This window comes from Lynx canadensis, chromosome E3 (genome assembly GCF_007474595.2).
Source record: "Lynx canadensis isolate LIC74 chromosome E3, mLynCan4.pri.v2, whole genome shotgun sequence".
NCBI lineage: Eukaryota > Metazoa > Chordata > Mammalia > Carnivora > Felidae > Lynx > Lynx canadensis.
The window spans coordinates 31,530,771-31,547,859 of NC_044318.1; the positions used below are offsets into that span (position 1 = coordinate 31,530,771).

Consider the following 17,089-nt stretch of genomic DNA (forward strand, 5'->3'; position numbering starts at 1 on the left):
TGACCTGAGCCGAAGTCGGATGCTGAACCGACTGAGCCACCCAGGCGTCCCTGGCCCTCCTCTCATCCGGTGGGCTTCTCCAGTTCCGACTGCTGCCCAATCAGCGTGCCCTTAGGACTCTTGACCTTGCAGAGCGGGCCCCGTTCATAGCCTGCGACTGCATGGGCATTCTCATTGTTTCTGCCCCGCCATACATCATGGTGCTCCCCGTGTGGGCTTGAAGCTCCTGAGCAACCACCTCTTCATTCAGACCACGTTTTTCTGTTCAGAGATGCAGGGCCGTCTGCTCCTCCACCCCCTGACGCTTAGAGTCGTCATCAGGGCTCTGCTCCCAGGGAGAGTTTCGTTGGCGTGACCCACTGCACAGAGCAGTCCTTATCACAACTGGGGGCTTCAGAAAGTACTACCACTGAGGCCCTGGGCCACACAGCTTCCGGCTGAACTGATCTTAGAGTGGGGACTGGTCATCACCAGGCGACTCTGACAGGCAGCAGGCCGAGGACCCCCGCTCTCAGTGTCGCTGGGGTTCAATGTCAACACCCAACGGCAACGGGCTTTAAGGATTCACGTGTGCAACCAGGACAGGGGGACATACCTGCAGATCCGGCACAGCTGATCAGAGGGGGCTCCTCCAGCTGCCGCAGGGCCTCTTGTATCACCCGCTCCGCAGCCTTCCTGGTCTCCACCAGAAGCATTTTGCGTTGGTCCTTGGCGAGCTGGCACACTGATTCCTAGAAATGGTCCAGGGAGGTGAGAATCTGACACAGACCCCGTCACGAGCCTTCGAACAGCAGCCATCTTGATGCAGCTGGGATTCCGGCATCTTAACTCAAGTTGTGGCTAAGGAGGCCCAAGCCAGTTCGCCTGCCACAGACAACGACCCTTTCCCTTGGTCCACAGGCGTGCGCAGGGGTGCAACACAGGAAGCTATGGGGATGGACCTCCTGTAACCCATTCTCTGCGCCTGGGGGGAGTACCACGCACAGTGCTTCTCTTGTGAAGACAGGGAGCTTGGCTGTCCCTCATCTGCTCCGGGGGTGATGCAGAGCACGCCGGTGTGCAGTGCTGTGCCCACAGAACGCCTTCACGATCAGCCCAGAGGCCCCAGACGGTTTTCACCGACCGTCCCCAGCTCCCCGCCTCCATGGATACATCACCGAGGCCCGCGGCTTGGACCCGGGCACCCAGCAGGCGTCTGTTACTTGCCTGTGTGTTGGATAGTTCCTGCTGGGCGAGTTCCAGCTGTTCCTGAAGAGCAGATAATTCCTCCTCCCGGAGGGCCACAGCGTGCACCAAGCCGCTCCGCTCCTTCTCTAGTTCCGCGAGCTGTGCCGCCCATTTGGCTTCTGCCTGCAATGTCGGCCACGCGGGAAGAGGGAGAATCAAACTGTCCGCTTCCCAGGAGTCCAGACCCACCAGCAGGCCACACGGAACAGCAGGTGGTATCTCTAAGCCGCCACCTTCACCCTCCCCAATCACACACAGAGCACGGATGGGACCAGCTTGGCCAGCTGCTGGATGCAGCTGGCCGCCGGGTGACGGCAGTGCCCAAGCCAGAGGGGGAAAAATAAGGGAGAGAAGGGAGGTGATGCTCGCCTGGGCAGAAGTTTCCAGGCTGTCTTGGACAATCTGGAGTTCCTGTTTGCTGGTGGCAAGTTCTTGCTTCAAGTTGTCCAGTACTTCGGTCTGTTCTTGAGTCTGAAAGAGAAGAAACGCAGAAGCACTCTGATCAAGGTGCTGGTTGCCAGGGATAAATGCCTGTAAAAATCTCCAAGCTACTGGGGTGCCTGGCTGGCTCCGTAGATAGAGCACGCAACTCTTAGTCTCTGGGTGGTGAGTTGGAGGCCCCACGTTGGGCGCAGGGATTCCTTAAAAACAAAATCTCAAAAACAAGCCCCAAGCTATCAACGGGAGATTCGTGTGCTCCGTTGGAGGCAAGATTGGATGCGCCCAAAAGTGGGCGGGAGGAGGTGGGAACCCAGAGTATAGTGACAAGTCTTCTGGCTAAGTGGAATATCAAAGACGGGAGTTTTAGGGACATTTCCTAAATGTCACGCTTCGGCTTATGATACTAATTAAAGTAGAACTGGTTCTTTTTTCTTACACATAGAAGGTGTTCTTTCTTATTATTTAAATAGAAGCATTACTGATACAGAACCGGATTGTTAATTCAGCCACCCCAACGCCTGATATGTTGCTGCATCTTACCATCTGGAAACAATTCCCTTCTTTAAAAATTTCTTTTCTGAGTGGTATTTTCTGAAGAGCCCGTTGCAACCCATGAGAATTTACAGCTAACATTTTAAAAAAGGAAATAAACAAAGCAAAAAATATAACCACACGCATCCACACGGTAAGGCTGAGCACGGCTTTGTGAAATTTTACTTCCTACTCTGGGTCACAGAAAAGTGAAAGGCACTATCCTTTTCCTTTTAAAAAAAATTTTTTTTAATGTTTATTTATTTTTGAAGGAGAGAGAGACAGGGTGTGAGTGGGGAAGGGCAGAGAGAGAGACACAGAATCTGAAGCAGGCTGCAGGCTCTGAGCTGTCAGCACAGAGCCCGACGCGGGGCTCGAACTCACAAACCGCGAGATCATGACCTGAGCCGAAGTCGGACGCTCAACTGACTGAGCCACCCAGGCACCCCTCTTTTAAAAATTTTTAAAATGTTTATCTTATTTTTGACAGAGAGATAGAATGCGAGTAGGGGAGGGGAAGAGAGAGAGGGAGACACAGAATCCAAAGCAGGCTCCAGATTCTGTGCTGTCTGTACGGAGCCTGACGCGGGGCTCGAACCCACGGACAACGAGATCATGACCTGAGCTGAAGTCAGATGCTTGACTGACTGAGCCACCCAGGCACCCCCATCTGACATCTCTTACTGCCACCCACCCCCCAACTCATGGGTGTTCTCCTGGCCACAAGTCTCTCTGACACCCAGGTGCTTTCACTTCTCTCAACCCTCCCGGACTCACCCTGGACAAGCCTTTGCTGATGTACCTACTCAGCTGGACCCCCTTCGTCGCTCCGTGCCTCTAATCCCTTGTGCATCGGACACCATGTCCCTGCCTCATGCCTCTTGTAGTACACTTGTAGGGCTCTAACCCACTTCTGCTGTCCACGGAGCAGTCTTTCCACTGGCCTAGTGCCCCAGGCCCGCCTCCAACTCGGGCAGACCCCTCCCTTGCCCCCCCCCCCCGACTTCTCCCCCCTCACCTTCCGCTGGGCCTGGTCACTTATGCGCTGGAAAGAGTCTTCCAGCTCTTTTTTCTCTCGTTCCAAATCCGCCTGGGCTTGTCTGGCCACAGACACCTGTTTGGTCACCTCGGCATTCTGGATGAGAAAAGAACAGTGGGCTTATCTCAGGCGTAACATCTCGGGGACAACATCTCCCTTTTAGAACAAATGACAGCATTCAGGCTATTGGACACAGTAATCACTTTTCTACCTGGAGAGAAGCCAGAATGAAGCTGTCATCTTCAGATACTCAACGCTTAAGTATTTAAAAGAAGAATAACAAGGACGGGGGACGAACCCTTCGGGGCTGGCATCAAAGGTGGGGCCCAAGGCGTGGGAGGCAAGGAAGCCTGAAAAGCTGTGGTTCCAAGAAACGATGGTGAGCCCCTCAGAATTGATGGAGGCACGGGAGTGGCATGGGGACTGCCCAGGCCGAGGGGCAAGAGGCGGGTGGAGGGTCCTACCTTCCGTAGCAGGTCGGCGTGGTTCTGCACCAGCTCACTGTACTTTTCCTTTAGCTTGCTGTACCGCTGTTCATTGGCCTGGGCTCTCCCTGTTTTGTCAGGGGGCCAAGGTGAGCAGTGGACCCCTGCTGGGGGACCCCGTGCCTTCCTTCCAACACACCAGAGTCCCTAGAACATCCTCCTTTCTTTTCGCAAATGCATGCACCTTCTGCTCCCTGGGAAATCCTACTGAAATAAACTCCTCTGGGAAGTGGTCTTTAAAAAAGAATCCACCTGACCTGTGGGGTGCCTGGGTGGCTCAGTCGGTTAAGCGTCCGACACCAGCTCAGGTCACGATCTCGCGGTTTGTGGGTTCGAACCCTGCGTCAGGTTCTGGGCTAACAGCTCAGAGCCTGCTTCTGGTTCTGTGTCTCCCTCTCTCACTCTGCCCCACCCCTGCTTGTGCATGCACGCTCGCTCTCTCTCCTTCTCAAAAATAAACCTCAAAAAAAAAAATCTACCTGATTCTGATGGCTGCGCTGATTCGAGCCTCCTGGGCATTCACACACACGGTATTTGCTTCATCAGTGTTTTTGGCTTTTATGGCAAGTTTTTCTTAGGCTATCTCTCCTTTGGACACCCCACCGTCACCTCCTGGTTCCCGTCCCGGCATTCTGAGCAGTGTGGCACGTGGGGCTCTCTACCTGCTGGGCCCTAACCTGCCCGCCTCAGACTGGCAACACGAGGGTCCTTCCTGGCAGCTCTTCTGGACAGATGTATCACCTGGGGCTCTGCCACCCAGCCCCGTCCTCCCTGTGAGCCTAGCCTGACCCTGCGGCCCCCACCCTCAGCCCCAGCCCGACAGACTCACTTTCTATCTCTGTCAGGCTCCGCTGGGCCTTCTCCGTGTCTTCTCGCTTCTTCTTGAGCTCATCCAGTTCCGCGCGGAGGAACTCGCTGTCGTCGACCGCCTGCTGCCGCAGGTGCCGCTGCTCTGCCAGCTCGGCCTCCAGCTCGCTGACCCGGCCCTTCAGCTGCAGCACCGCCCGCTGGCTCTGTGGGACGAACTCAACCAATGAGCCCCATGGCTGCACCGCTGGGGTCGGCTGGGCTGGGCTGGGCTGGGCGGGAGAAGCGGGTCCTCCAGGGTTTCCAGCGCTGGTCCAATAAAGTACCCGAGTTTGCCTAACAAACCCACTCCCGTGGCCTCACGGGAATTGAGGGTTTTGCTCATTCTAAGCCCCCCAGCCAAACACGGGGTGACAGCAGGGGAGCTCTGATCCTGTTAGGGGCCTAGGAGCAGTTGTGGGCGAGCTGGCCTGAGGGAGGAGGCGATGTGTGCCTGTCCCAGTGAATGAAGCCTCCGACCAGCCGTGGGCCTGAGGGGCAGGCCTATTCACTGCCCCGGCCTCTGCAAACAGCCACCAGAGTTACAAATCAAACCTTCTGATCGCCATGGGAAGAGAACAGGTCTTTCTCTCCAAGCACCACGGGGACGCTGGGCTTGGCCTAGATGCCATTCTCGAGGTAGGAAGAGTGGAAACACAGTGCCACCAAGACCACGAGAGGACCAGGTCTGTCTGGTCTGGGCATTTCTACTAATGAGTCCCCCCCCCCCCCCCCCAAAAATGAGGTCTGACAAGTGTCTCCACAAAGCGAAGTTAGTATGAAAACGTCCCGTCCTGGTGAAGCCCAGAACCGGATCAGAGCCCGAGTCCTACCTCAGTCTTCAAGTTCTCTAGCTGTGCCTTCAGCTCACTGATGTCTCTGTAGAGTTGACCAATTAAGTGATCCCTGGGAACAGAAGGAGAACAAGTTTGCTTCCACTGCGCCTCCACCCCTTTCCTTTTAAATGCGAGCTGGGAGATCAGGGGAGGAAGTTAAAAGCTGGTGTTAATGTGGGGAAAGTGCTTTGAGATCCCATAAATTATATGCTAAGACCCTCAGTGTTCCCAGACCTGAACCTAACACTCATGGGCCCACCGTTACTTCAGCCCCATTAGATTTCCCTCTGGGATCACGGGGCTGTGGGTCAAGACGTTTCTCTAGGGGGCCCACGTGTCACGAAGCATCCCGCCCCGGTTAGGTGCGGCAAGCCGGCTCCCGGCTCCACCTAGTTTCCGCACCAGCAGGCTGTGCCCAGCTCCCACTCACTTCTCCTCCTTGTTCACGCCGTTTTGACTGTTGAAATTGAAGGGGTCGCTGCTGAACGAGCTGCCAAAGATGTCATCAAACTTGTTGTCGAACAAGTTCTGTGGTGACCAAAAGGGAGGGAAGACAAAGTTAGAGACCCAGAGACTTCCGGGAAGGGGTCAGGTGAGTGACATGTGAAAAAGGACCCTTTCTTAACTGGGTTCAAATCCATTTGTGGTCCCTCCCGGGGACCACAGGGCGGGGGGAGGGGGCTCAGTCTAGGTTAGCACTTGGGTTAGACGGCAGCTGATGTTGGTTACAGTCAAAGGGTCTTGGCCAGAGCCTCTCGCGTCCTCTCCCGTGTGCATGGGGCAGCTGGAAGGGCCGCCCCTGGGGCACGTCACCTGCTGGGCTCCAACCCCGCCCCCCTCGGGTTCTAGTGAGGCGCTCCGCACCTGCTGTGAGGCATCCATGTCAACGAGGTCATCCTTCTCCAAGACTGGCTCGCTGTCCGGGGACGAGGCCTCGGCCGGGATGACCACCACGGGGCTGATGTGTTCTGACAGGGCAGAGGCTCGCAGGAAGTTGGGTGGGTTCTGAAGAGGGAAGACACGCCCCCGAACCGCGTCACCCACCAGGCCTGCCGGTCTCTACGAGCACCCTGGACCCGGCAGCTCCCACGGCCGGGGGGCCGGGCACGCTTACCTCTGGCAGCTGAGGGATCTGAATGAGCCGCTTGAAATACTGGAGGTTGCTTGAGCGGTAGAACAGATCTTTCAACCTGGGGGGTGGAGAAGGGCCTCAGGGGTGCTGGGCGCCTTCCCCAGCCCCGGGTTGGGGACACTGCAGCCACCCAGGTCTCCTGCTGCCCACCCAGCCCAAAGGCGTGGGCTGTCAAGGAGACGGCTTCCATGGCGCTGGGCTTCAATTATGACGCTACAGGGGGAAGGTCATTTGTAGCCAGCCCTCACAGGAGACAGGGATTCAAATGACCGAATCCTCTGGAAGAGCGGATCATCCCAGAACAAGATCTGCATCACCACAGAATCTACGCTGTTGTCTGGCTGATGTCTCTTCCCAAGAATGTTCGGCTTAGAATAACACGAAAATAAATTTACTCTCTCTGAGGATAAACCACCTAACCATAAGAAAAGGGAAGGGAACTTAATTACTAAGGTAAATTTCCTCAGGGTGCCTGTGTGGCTCAATTGGTTAAGGGTCCGACTTCAGCTCAGGTCATGATCTCACGGTTTATGGGTTCGAGCCCCGTGTTGGGCTCTGGACTGAAAGCTCAGAGCCTGGACCCTGCTTTGGATTCTGTGTCTCTCTCCCTCTGCCCCTCCCCTGCTCGTGCTCTCTCTCTCTCTCTTTCTCTCTCTCAAAAATAAATAAACATTAAAAAAAAAGTAAAAAAAAAAAAACAACAACCCCAAAACTAAGGTAAAGCTCCTTTTAATTAACTCACCCTGCTTTAAAGCTGTGTGTTACCTCCCAGTTAGACTAGAAGCCTCTAGAGGGCAGAGCCTGGGCCCTGCTGAGCTAGGGGTACCACAGTACCATGCACAGAGGCATTAACTGATCAAGAAAGACTTCATTGGAGGAAAGCAATCTATTCATACTGTGTCCTAATCTTGGATGGATATGGGGGTGAAGAAACCAAATATTTTTTCTTGTCTTCAGGTCTCTGTTTTCAATCGAAACATGGAAGGCCCAGAAAGCAGAGGGCACCAGACAGATTTCCTGAGAGGAAAGAGCATCGTGGGTCTCAGCACCCTCTCTCTGCAACCTCTCTCAGAATCTCCTTCAGCTCAGCCCAATAAACTAAACCCTTGGGATCTCATGTCAGCCATTCTGACCCCAAGGCTGGAACTGCCCCTGTGATGTCATTGGTGCTTTCCCCAAAGTCGTCGACACTGAGGCCTCTGGGAGCTGCCAGGTCTGTGCAGAGGAGAAAGTGAGACAGCTGCTCACGGCAGAAGTTTTTATAAGCTAGGAGAACATTAAAGGAAATAAAATCACCTGACCACACATCCCCCTCTTTCTGGGCTGGAGCCAACAGTAATAGGCCGCACTGCTTTCATAAGCTACTGGAATTTACCATTCCAGGAAATCAGCCCCAGGGCCTGTCTCCTAGGATTTAATAAGTCATTTATTATAGAATAAACATATGAGGCTTTTCAAATGGAATAAGGAAACCGGGAGGTGAGCAAAACCCTGAACTTGTCCTCTGACTGTGGCTCGGAACCAGTAGGAGAAGCCTGGGATTTGGTGGGTATTTTTCCTCTATTGTCAGGGATGAAGAAATTAATAGGCAAAACAAGAGGGTCAAATACAGCGTGCCGAGCCCCAGTGCCCTTTTCGGCGCCTGGGCTCTCTCTCCCTCTCTCTCGTGCTTCCTTCCCCTCTTCTGGGGGCACACGTAACGAAAGCTGAGTTGTACTTCTCGCCTCACCAGTGATCATCTTGCCCAAATGCACAGAATAATTTATCCCTCGGTCAGATAATCTCTTCCTCTTCTAGACAAGACACCTGGCTTCCTCGCTTAGTAATTTATCCCAATATTTGTGGGTAACTGGCTGCTACGTATCAGGAGCTAGGGACGTAAGAATGGGTAGTCAAGCAGAAATATAGCTGGTTCTAAGAACCATGAAAGAAACAAGGCACTGGCCTGGTGAATATGGGGAGGCGGGGTTGGGGTTGGAGGAGCAGGAGGTGAAGAAAACCCAACTTAAATAAGAGATTTAAGATTTAAGGGGGGCCTGGGTGGCTCAGTCGGTTAAGAGTCAGACTCTTGATTTCAGCTCAGGTCATGATCTCACGGTCGTGGGATCCAGCCCCCCACTGGATTTTTTTTTTAAATTTTGTTTTTAACGTTTTTTTATTTTATTTTTGAGACAGAGAGAGGCAGAACATGAATGGGGGAGGGGCAGAGAGAGAGGGAGACAGAATCAGAAGCAGGCTCCAGGCTCCAGGCTCTGAGCCATCAGCCCAGAGCCCGACGCGGGGCTCGAACTCACGGACCGCGAGATCGTGACCTGGGCCGAAGTCGGACGCTTAACCGACTGGGGGCTCTGCTGGGTGTGGAACCTGCTTCAGATTCTTTCTTTCTCTTTCTCTCTCTCCCTGTGCCCCTCACCCCAACTTGTGTGCACGTGCACACTCTCTCTCTCAAAAATAAAATAAAATAAAATAAAATAAAATAAAATAAAATAAAATAAAATAAAATAAAATAAAATAAAAAATAAAATCTTAAAAGATTTAATGCCAGAGATGCCTTTGTGAGGAGGTGATGGAAGATGATCCAGAGCTGGCCAGGCTGGGAGAACATCCCCAGGAGACGGAATGACAAGCCCTAAGCCCCTGACAGAGAAATGTGCTGGGTACGTTCCAGGAACAAGAAGACCCCGTGTGGCTGAAACCCCATAAGCCCTGGAGACGAGGTGAGAGATGGCAAGCAGGGCCTTGGGGACCACGGAGAAGAGCTTGGAGTTTACTCTCGGTGTAATCAGAAGCCACCGGAAGGTTCTGAGCAAGGGACTGATGTCTTCACAAGGTTGTTCTAACTGCTGAGGGAGGACAGAATTGCAGGGGGCAGCAGTGGAAACTCAGGGTGTCCGCCATATTGGAGGGTCCTGGCACACAACTATGGCAGCCAGAGAGATAGGAGCTATGACTGGAACCAAGATATATTTGCAGAGCATCAGCTGAACCTGCTGGTAGACTGGACGTGGGGGATGGGGATGAGGAAAATGGGGAGTTCCCGGTCTCTGGCCCAAATGGATGTGGCAGCATTTACTGAGATAGAGAAGACTGGGAAGAACACTTTGGGAGGAAAATCTAGAGTTCAGTTTGAGATGTAAGTTTGGTGTAGGATGTCAGACGGACCATTGGGTATGTGAGACTGGAATTCGGAGTCAAGGCCCTGCTAGAGACACATATCCGGGGGTTGCTTTTCATGTACATGGTGTAAGACCCTACGCGGTAGGAGAATGTAAGAAGAGGAAACAGAGGGTGAAGCCCTGGGCATACAGCAGGTGATGAATGGATGTACGGAATCGCCTTCTTCTACATGTGTGTATGGTTTTTATCAGAGAACAGATAGCTTCCCCAGCCAGTGGTAGGTTTGCTGCTGTCCTACTTACTTTCCCTCACTTTACTGCTTTGCCATTCAGATACTGGCGATCCTCAATCGTTATAAAGCAAGTGCTCTTACAAGGATTAATTGATTTTATAGCAGTTTTTGGATTCGCCTTCATTTCTCTCCCATAAGCCACTTACTTCGAGAACTGCTCCATGAAGCGGTCCCGGTGGCCTTGCAGGGTGTCAGCTGGGAGACCTGGAAGATATTGGAATAGAGTGAGAGGGAAGAGGACCACAGGAGGACCAGGTGAGCCACAGCGGGGCTCTGGAAGGAGGGGACCAGCCACCCTGGGGCTTGCGGCCAGTCTTGCCGGTGCGGGGGCGGGGGGAGGAGGGAGGTGGGCATTCCTGGCCTAGAGCTGCCCCAGGATTGGTAACCAAGGGGCCCAGAAGGACCCGCAGGGAACCCGGGGTGGGGGGCGCTTGTCCCTCAAATCTGTCCTCCTGTTTGCTCCCGGAGTGCAAGCCATTCTGGGCACAGTGGGCTGGAAGTTGTGTCCCTGACCACGGAAGCGACCGTGGTTGACCTGACCAAGCTGCGGGACGGAAGGGATCCAGAGAGCCTGCCTGAGAGGTTGGCTGTGCGAAGGCAAAGATTGCGGACAACACTCAGGATCTCAGTCCGGTGCTCGTTCAGCCCTGCCACTGCACGATGCTGGACGAGTGGCAGCATCTAAGCGCCAGCCTCCGCCCCCACAGAGAGGGCTCTCTGAGGTCCTTTCTGCTCCTAGATTATGTCACTCTGTGTACTTCAACTACAGATCACAGCTCAGCGATCCTTTTATTTCTTGCTTTATTCCTTAAATTTACATTTTAGTAATTTTTGGGTAGGTGATGTTTGGTATAAATAGGGAGCACATGCAAAATGTATGAGAATTCAGAATGCCAAGTATACACGGTGGATGACGATGGCACTGTACCTCCGTGATCTCTCTCCCAAGAACCCTTAGCCCCAGTCGTGAGAAAAACAGCGGACAGACTTAAACTGAGGAACATTCTACAAGTGTCTGACCGATTCTCCCCTAAACTGTCAAGGTCACAAGTCTGAGACACTGTCACGGCCAAGAAGGAGCCTAGGGGGACACAAAGACTAAATGTAATGTGGCGTCCTGGATGGCACATTAGGTAAAAACTGGGGAAATCTGAATAAAATCTGGACTTCAGTTGAGAGTCGTGTGTCAATATTGGTCCATCAAGTGTGACAAATGTACCATACTCATGTAAGATCTTAACAACAGAGGAAACTCGCTTCAAGGTATAGGGGCACTTCCTGAACTATCTTTACAACTTTTCTGTAGATCTAAAACTATTCTAAAATCAAACATTCATTTTTAGAGAAGTATATACTCTGTGGGGCAACTGCGTTTCTTCTCTTGGCATTCAGTCCACCCTGTGCCCCTCCAGGGGCGTCCACTTGCCTCGACGCCTTTCTAACGCTTGAACGTCGAATTTCCAACCTCCCTTCCTCACAGTGTTCCCAGACTAACCAGACTGAATGTCGCTTTCCCCGTCCCGTCTAAATCACCAGATCCGCATCTCGTCAGTGACCACAGTTCTAGAGTGATCCCTTGTCCTTGTCTTCTAAAATTCATCCTGTCCCCTTTTCCAGGGCCATAAAACCTTGCTAGTATCCACTCAGGCCTCGACTCTTGTTGTTTCTCCGTCATCCATACACTCTGCATGTGTATATCCTTCGTGGTGAACACCTCCGAGGGTGGCCCAGAAACCACCCACATCAGTTTCATCTGGGATACGGTTTAATAACGAAGACCCCTAACCTACCAGACTGACCAACGCAGACCTTGCAGGGGCAGGACCCACACACGCCGTTTTATGTGAGAAGCACATGTGAAAGCATGAGCACATCCACGAGACTAGTAGTTTCCAAAATACAATCTACGAAAGCATCCCAGGGGTGTCTGGCTGGGTAGGGGGTGGCCCTCCGGTTACTAGAGCAGCTGTGTTTTATATTTTTTTTATTTCCCCACAAAATGCCACTTGTAACGCTCTGGAAACCACTGTGCCCCTGCTCCTGTGGGTCTAGGCCGGGTCTGGCATCGTTTGTGTGGGTCCCAGGATACACAACACATACGGACGGAGGTGTGATAAAGCCAGAGGTAGAGGGAAAGGACTGTCCTAGGAAACCCTATGGTGAGTGGGCACACCGAAACTTGTGCCCTGCTCGTCTCCACTCTTAAGAAGGTCAGGAACTTGGGGGCGCCTGGGTGGCTCAGTCGGTTAAGCATCCAACTTCGGCTCAGGTCATGATCTCACGGTCCGTGAGTTCGAGCCCCGCGTCGGGCTCTGGGCTAATGGCTCAGAGCCTGGAGCCTGCTTCCGGTTCTGTGTCTCCCTCTCTCTCTGCCCCTCCCCCGTTCATGCTCTGTCTCTCTCTCTCTGTCTCAAAAATAAATAAACGTTAAAAAAAAATTAAAAAAAGAAGGTCAGGCACTCTAGGGCCTTTGAGAGCAGCAGGAGAAAGGGCGCTGAGGGGACCGCATTTCTCCAGGGAGAGCCTCAGGCTGCGACCCCTTTCCTGCCCCAAGCACGCAGAGATGATCCGGCCGGGCGTACTCACAGGAGTGGAGCTTGAAGAGGAGCTTGACAGTGTAATCATACAGGTGGCTGCAGTCTAGTATGACCTGGATGAGCGGGGCCAGGCGGCACTGCCCAGCTGTCGTCACTGACACGGAGCGGGACATGTCCAGGGAATTGAACACTAGGAGATAGAAAGGGAGACAGGTGGTAGGGGCAGGAAACTGCAGGTGACCCTCTCGGAGGGGGCAGGAGACACGCACCGAGGACCTGCTCTGTGCACACGCTGGGTCATCTGGCGCGGTTACCCCTTACAACACTCCTGTGGGAGAGGAAAACGGAGGAACCGGAGGGTGAGTCCCTCGAAGGCAGGGGAAAATAATCAAACACTGATCAGAGCACAAAGGAGGGAGTAACTCAGCCTTGGCTTCCTCGTGGCTTGCCACAGCGTCTTGGGACACCAGAAGGGGACATGCGCAGGAGCCCTGGCTGGACAACTGGAGAATCTGGGAGGGCCGAGGATGAACCATCAGGATCGAAGGCTGCTGTTGGTCCTTGGGGGGCTGGCCAGCAGAAGTACTGCCCTCCACTCTCCTGAGCTCCAGACCGCACGTCATTCCCTTAGTGTCTCTCTCCACAGACCCCTCCATGTTACCCTCCGCCCCCTACCCCTTGTTCTTTTTTTTTAAGTTTATTTTGAGAGACAGGGATGGTGTGAGCAGGGGGGAGGGGCAGAGAGAGAGAGAGGGAGGGAGACAGAATCCCAAGCAGGGTCCATGCTTTCGGCGCAGAGCCTGACACGGGGCTCGATCTCCCAAACCGTGAGATCATGACCTGAGCCAAAATCAAGAGTCGGATGCTCAACCGACTGAGCCACCCAGGCGCCCCCCTACCCCCCTGTTCTTAAATCAAGTAACCGGACCCCTGGCCGTGGACCCTCCGTGCACAGCAGTGGCCAGGGCCGAATTCCCTCCCACAGTGGCTGCCCACCGCCTGCGTAGACTCCACTATATGGCCAGCAATGAAAAAAAATCAGTGAGTGGGACTGCCCCGGGGGAAAGCCCAGAACTGCTGTACTCTGGCTTCCCAGACTGCTGATACCCGTTAACTGGTTTATTCTGGCAGCTGAAAACAAAAAACAAAAAGGAAAAAACAACCCAACAGTTCTAATTAAAAGACAGTTTTTCTTTTTGACACAAATTAAAAGCAGCTGTCACTGCAAGGCGGCCAGGTTTCCAGGTTTCCAGGAATTCCTGCCTCCTTCCAGGAATGCCCCTTGGCATCCAGTAACATCTAGAGCAGTGTGACCACCGACAAGTTCCTCAACCTCGCTGTGCCTCCAGATGCTTTTTTGTAAAATGCAGACGGTTCAAAGCGCACATACCTCCAAAAGGTCTCGTACCTATTGAAGGAGTTGGCTTTCAGGTTGATCAGAATCACTTAGGGGAAATTGAACGCCTGCTAATGTTTGCCTGCAACCGCCCTACCTCCCATTCCGTCTTAATTGTTCTGGGGTAGGGTTGGGGCATTGGTAGGTTTCAAAAGCCCCCCAGGTACTTCTAATACACAGCCAGGGTTGAAAACTGTGTTTCCCAGCTGAGTGGTTCTCATGTAGCAGAATCACCTGGAAGCACCGTCCGACAGAATTCTGTGACGACGGAAGTGTCTGTAGGAGCCGCTCAATATATTAGCCACACGTGGCTACCGAGGGCCTGAAATATGGAAAGTGGAACGGAGCACCTGACTTTTGATTGGTATTTAATTAGAGTTGATTAAAAAAAAATTTTTTTTTAACGTTTTATTTATTTTTGAGACAGAGAGAGACAGAGCATGAACGGGGCAGGGGCAGAGAGAGACGGAGACACAGAATCGGAAGCAGGCTCCAGGCTCCGAGCCATCAGCCCAGAGCCCGACCTCACGGACCATGAGATCGTGACCTGAGCTGAAGTCGGACGCTTAACCGACTGAGCCACCCAGGCGCCCCTAATTAGAGTCGATTTAAACAGGCGCTCGTGGTTAGTGGTTACCATATTGGACAGTGCAGACCTGGGGCTGGGGGGCTGAAAAACACAGATGGGCTGGGCCCACCCCCAGATATTCGGATTCAGTAGGTCTAGGGTGGGACCTGGGGGTTTTGCGTTTTTAACAAGTTCTCAGGAGTTGTTCCTGCGGCTGGTCCAGGGATCACACTCTGAGAGCCACTGCAAGCATTGGAGATAAACGTTAACTGTTACTGGCCCATGTTTCCCACAGCTGAAAAGCAGGGACACCTTTCTAAGGGTACCGGTCAGAACCCTGCAGGGTCACAGACTAGGACTCAGAAGCTGGAGGGACTTCTTCCAATACCAGTCCTCTTGGTTTTTATGGCACGCCCTAGGAAACTAAGGATGGATGGGGAATGGAAAAGATAGAGGGCTCTCGATTCCAAATCAGTGCTTGCTCAGGAGCAAGAAAGCCACCAACATTTAGCCACGGAGGGATCTGTGCCAAGATCTGTGCTCCCCTCTAGAAAACTCAAAGTGGCGGGGCGCCTGGGTGGCTCAGTCGGTTAAGCATCTGACTTCAGCTCAGGTCATGATCTCGTGGTTCGTGGGATTGAGCCCCGCATCGGGCTCTCTGCTGTCAGCTCAGAGTCTGGGGCCTGCTTCAGAGTCTGTGTCTCCCTCTCTCTCTGCCCCTCCCTGACTCATGCTCTGTCTCTGTCTCTCAAAAATAAATAAACATTAAAAAAAATTAAAAAATTAAAAAAAGAAAACTCAAAGTGGCCGATTCACTCCAGATAATCCCACCGCGTTGGGCTGCATATTGGCACCGTTTTATCAACTCTGTTCCCTTGCCCTTTCCTCACTGCCGTTTATCTGAAGCAAGCATTCTTGAATTTTGTTGTGCTCCCGCTGTGTATCCTAGGCACTGAGCTAGAACAGAAGGGACGTAATTCAAAGATGAGTGGGGCACGGCTCCTGATTCTGAGGAGGGGCCCAGCGTCCAGTGGTAATAATACAAGCGACCAACACACACAAAAAGAGCCAGGTTATCATGGGATGTGGGACTAAAAGGGGGACTGAGCTGGCCACCTGGCGTGGGGCACCGGCTGGCATCACATACATGTTTTCCCAGCCTCAAGTTCTGCTCGGTGTTATCACAGCTCTGCTCTCTCCTACTCAAGTCTGTCAGGGCCGGAAGCGACCCCCACAGAGGCTCAAACAGTTGACTTGCTCTCCCATAACCCCTACAGCAGCGGCAGGTGGGTCTGAGGAGGCCCGGAAGAGGCCTCGGGTCAGCTGAGTGGCAGGCTCTGGACAGGACTCCCCCAAGGATGACAATCCCTGCAATATCACTCCTACCTGCATTCAGATTTAAGCACATTCTGAGGCTGAATGTCGACAAATTCTAAATTATCCACATAGGATAATCCTCCTCACCCACCACTCACCTCCTCACCCACCACTAGTAACCGAAAGGCAGCCACGACAGCATACAGTTGTTGGTGTACTTTTGTGCAAACATTGCCGATGCGTTCAAAAAAACGCATCCGCACCATTTCTCCTACCTGGCTGGGAACGCGTTAGGGCGGGGACTCTGTTTTGTGTTTCAACTACTGACTTTTGTATGAGAAGGTGGCTAGCAGGCCAAGCGTCTTATTTCTCCTACAAACCACGGTTTCCAACTGTGTGTGGTGCTGTTCTCACCATAACCTGCCCTGAACTGACTGGCCAAGGCAGGAAGGCGTTTGCCGACCCAGTACAGCGCTGGCCGGTTAACAGGCCATTTGCGAGCTCCTGTACAGATGAACATGCGGAAGAAGTTGTAATTCAGGGTGAGAAGGTGTCTGTTTTTTTTCCTGAGGAAATCAGAACCCCAGGAGTGGGCCCCACACGTCCAAACGCTGAGAAGGTCGCCAAGCTTGTGCACGAATGCCTGCAGTTTGGAATCCACTCTTTCACGGAGCTGAACACTTGTGGCGCATGGTGAATCTTAGAGAACGGGCTCTTCTGTTCCCCAGGAAGGAAGGGGAGCCATGCTGGGGGTGGGGGGGTGCGGGGAAGAGGGGACACCAGAGAGAAGGGAATGGATTGCTTCCTTCCTGATTTCTTGTCAGGGAAGTGTGAAGGGCTGACAGCCGGGAGGCACCAGAACTCCCGGCGAAGGGAGCCCGGAAGTGTGGCCAACTCCCCTTGCTTGTAGGAACGGGCTTCGTACACGGACTTGGCCAAAACTCAACTCGACCAGCGGGTCAACCCCAGCTGCTGACCAAACAGCACACAGCAACCCCTCTTCCTGAGTGGAAATCGGTCCCGAGTGCCGGCCCAGCTGAGTAGCAGACAAAGGACCGACCGGTGCTGGGGCCACAGTCCAGAGGTTATCAAAGAGGCCAAACTGGTCTTTGGGCTCTTGGAGGCCTGGGCCTCTAGAGGGAAGCTGGCAGGGTAGGGGGCATGGTCATTCTGCTCAAAATGAAATCACTGACTCTGAAAATATCCAAGAGCTCCAGCCCTTCCTTGCACTAGGGATGGAGAGAGCAGAGATAGCGTGTGGGTATCCCCATTTCCTGGCCTGTGCTGTACAACTTGTAGGGAGAGAGGGGCTAGGAAGGCTGGGC

The 17,089-nt window shown here is 53.2% G+C and overlaps 1 protein-coding gene across 2 annotated transcripts in view; it reads right to left on the bottom strand.

Annotated features, from left to right (window-relative positions):
- Positions 1-17,089, bottom strand: part of HIP1 (huntingtin interacting protein 1) — a 122,984-nt gene that overhangs the window by 19,290 nt on the left and 86,605 nt on the right. For both annotated transcript variants that reach the window (XM_030301467.2, XM_030301469.1), the window contains exons 8-19: positions 12,533-12,673; positions 10,093-10,150; positions 6,520-6,595; positions 6,270-6,410; positions 5,836-5,933; positions 5,403-5,475; positions 4,553-4,736; positions 3,703-3,791; positions 3,218-3,334; positions 1,597-1,698; positions 1,207-1,350; positions 596-731 (exon numbers count right to left, since the gene is read on the bottom strand). In XM_030301467.2, coding sequence (XP_030157327.1) covers positions 596-731; positions 1,207-1,350; positions 1,597-1,698; positions 3,218-3,334; positions 3,703-3,791; positions 4,553-4,736; positions 5,403-5,475; positions 5,836-5,933; positions 6,270-6,410; positions 6,520-6,595; positions 10,093-10,150; positions 12,533-12,673 — 1,359 coding nt within the window. The remainder of the gene's footprint in view (positions 1-595; positions 732-1,206; positions 1,351-1,596; positions 1,699-3,217; positions 3,335-3,702; positions 3,792-4,552; positions 4,737-5,402; positions 5,476-5,835; positions 5,934-6,269; positions 6,411-6,519; positions 6,596-10,092; positions 10,151-12,532; positions 12,674-17,089) is intronic.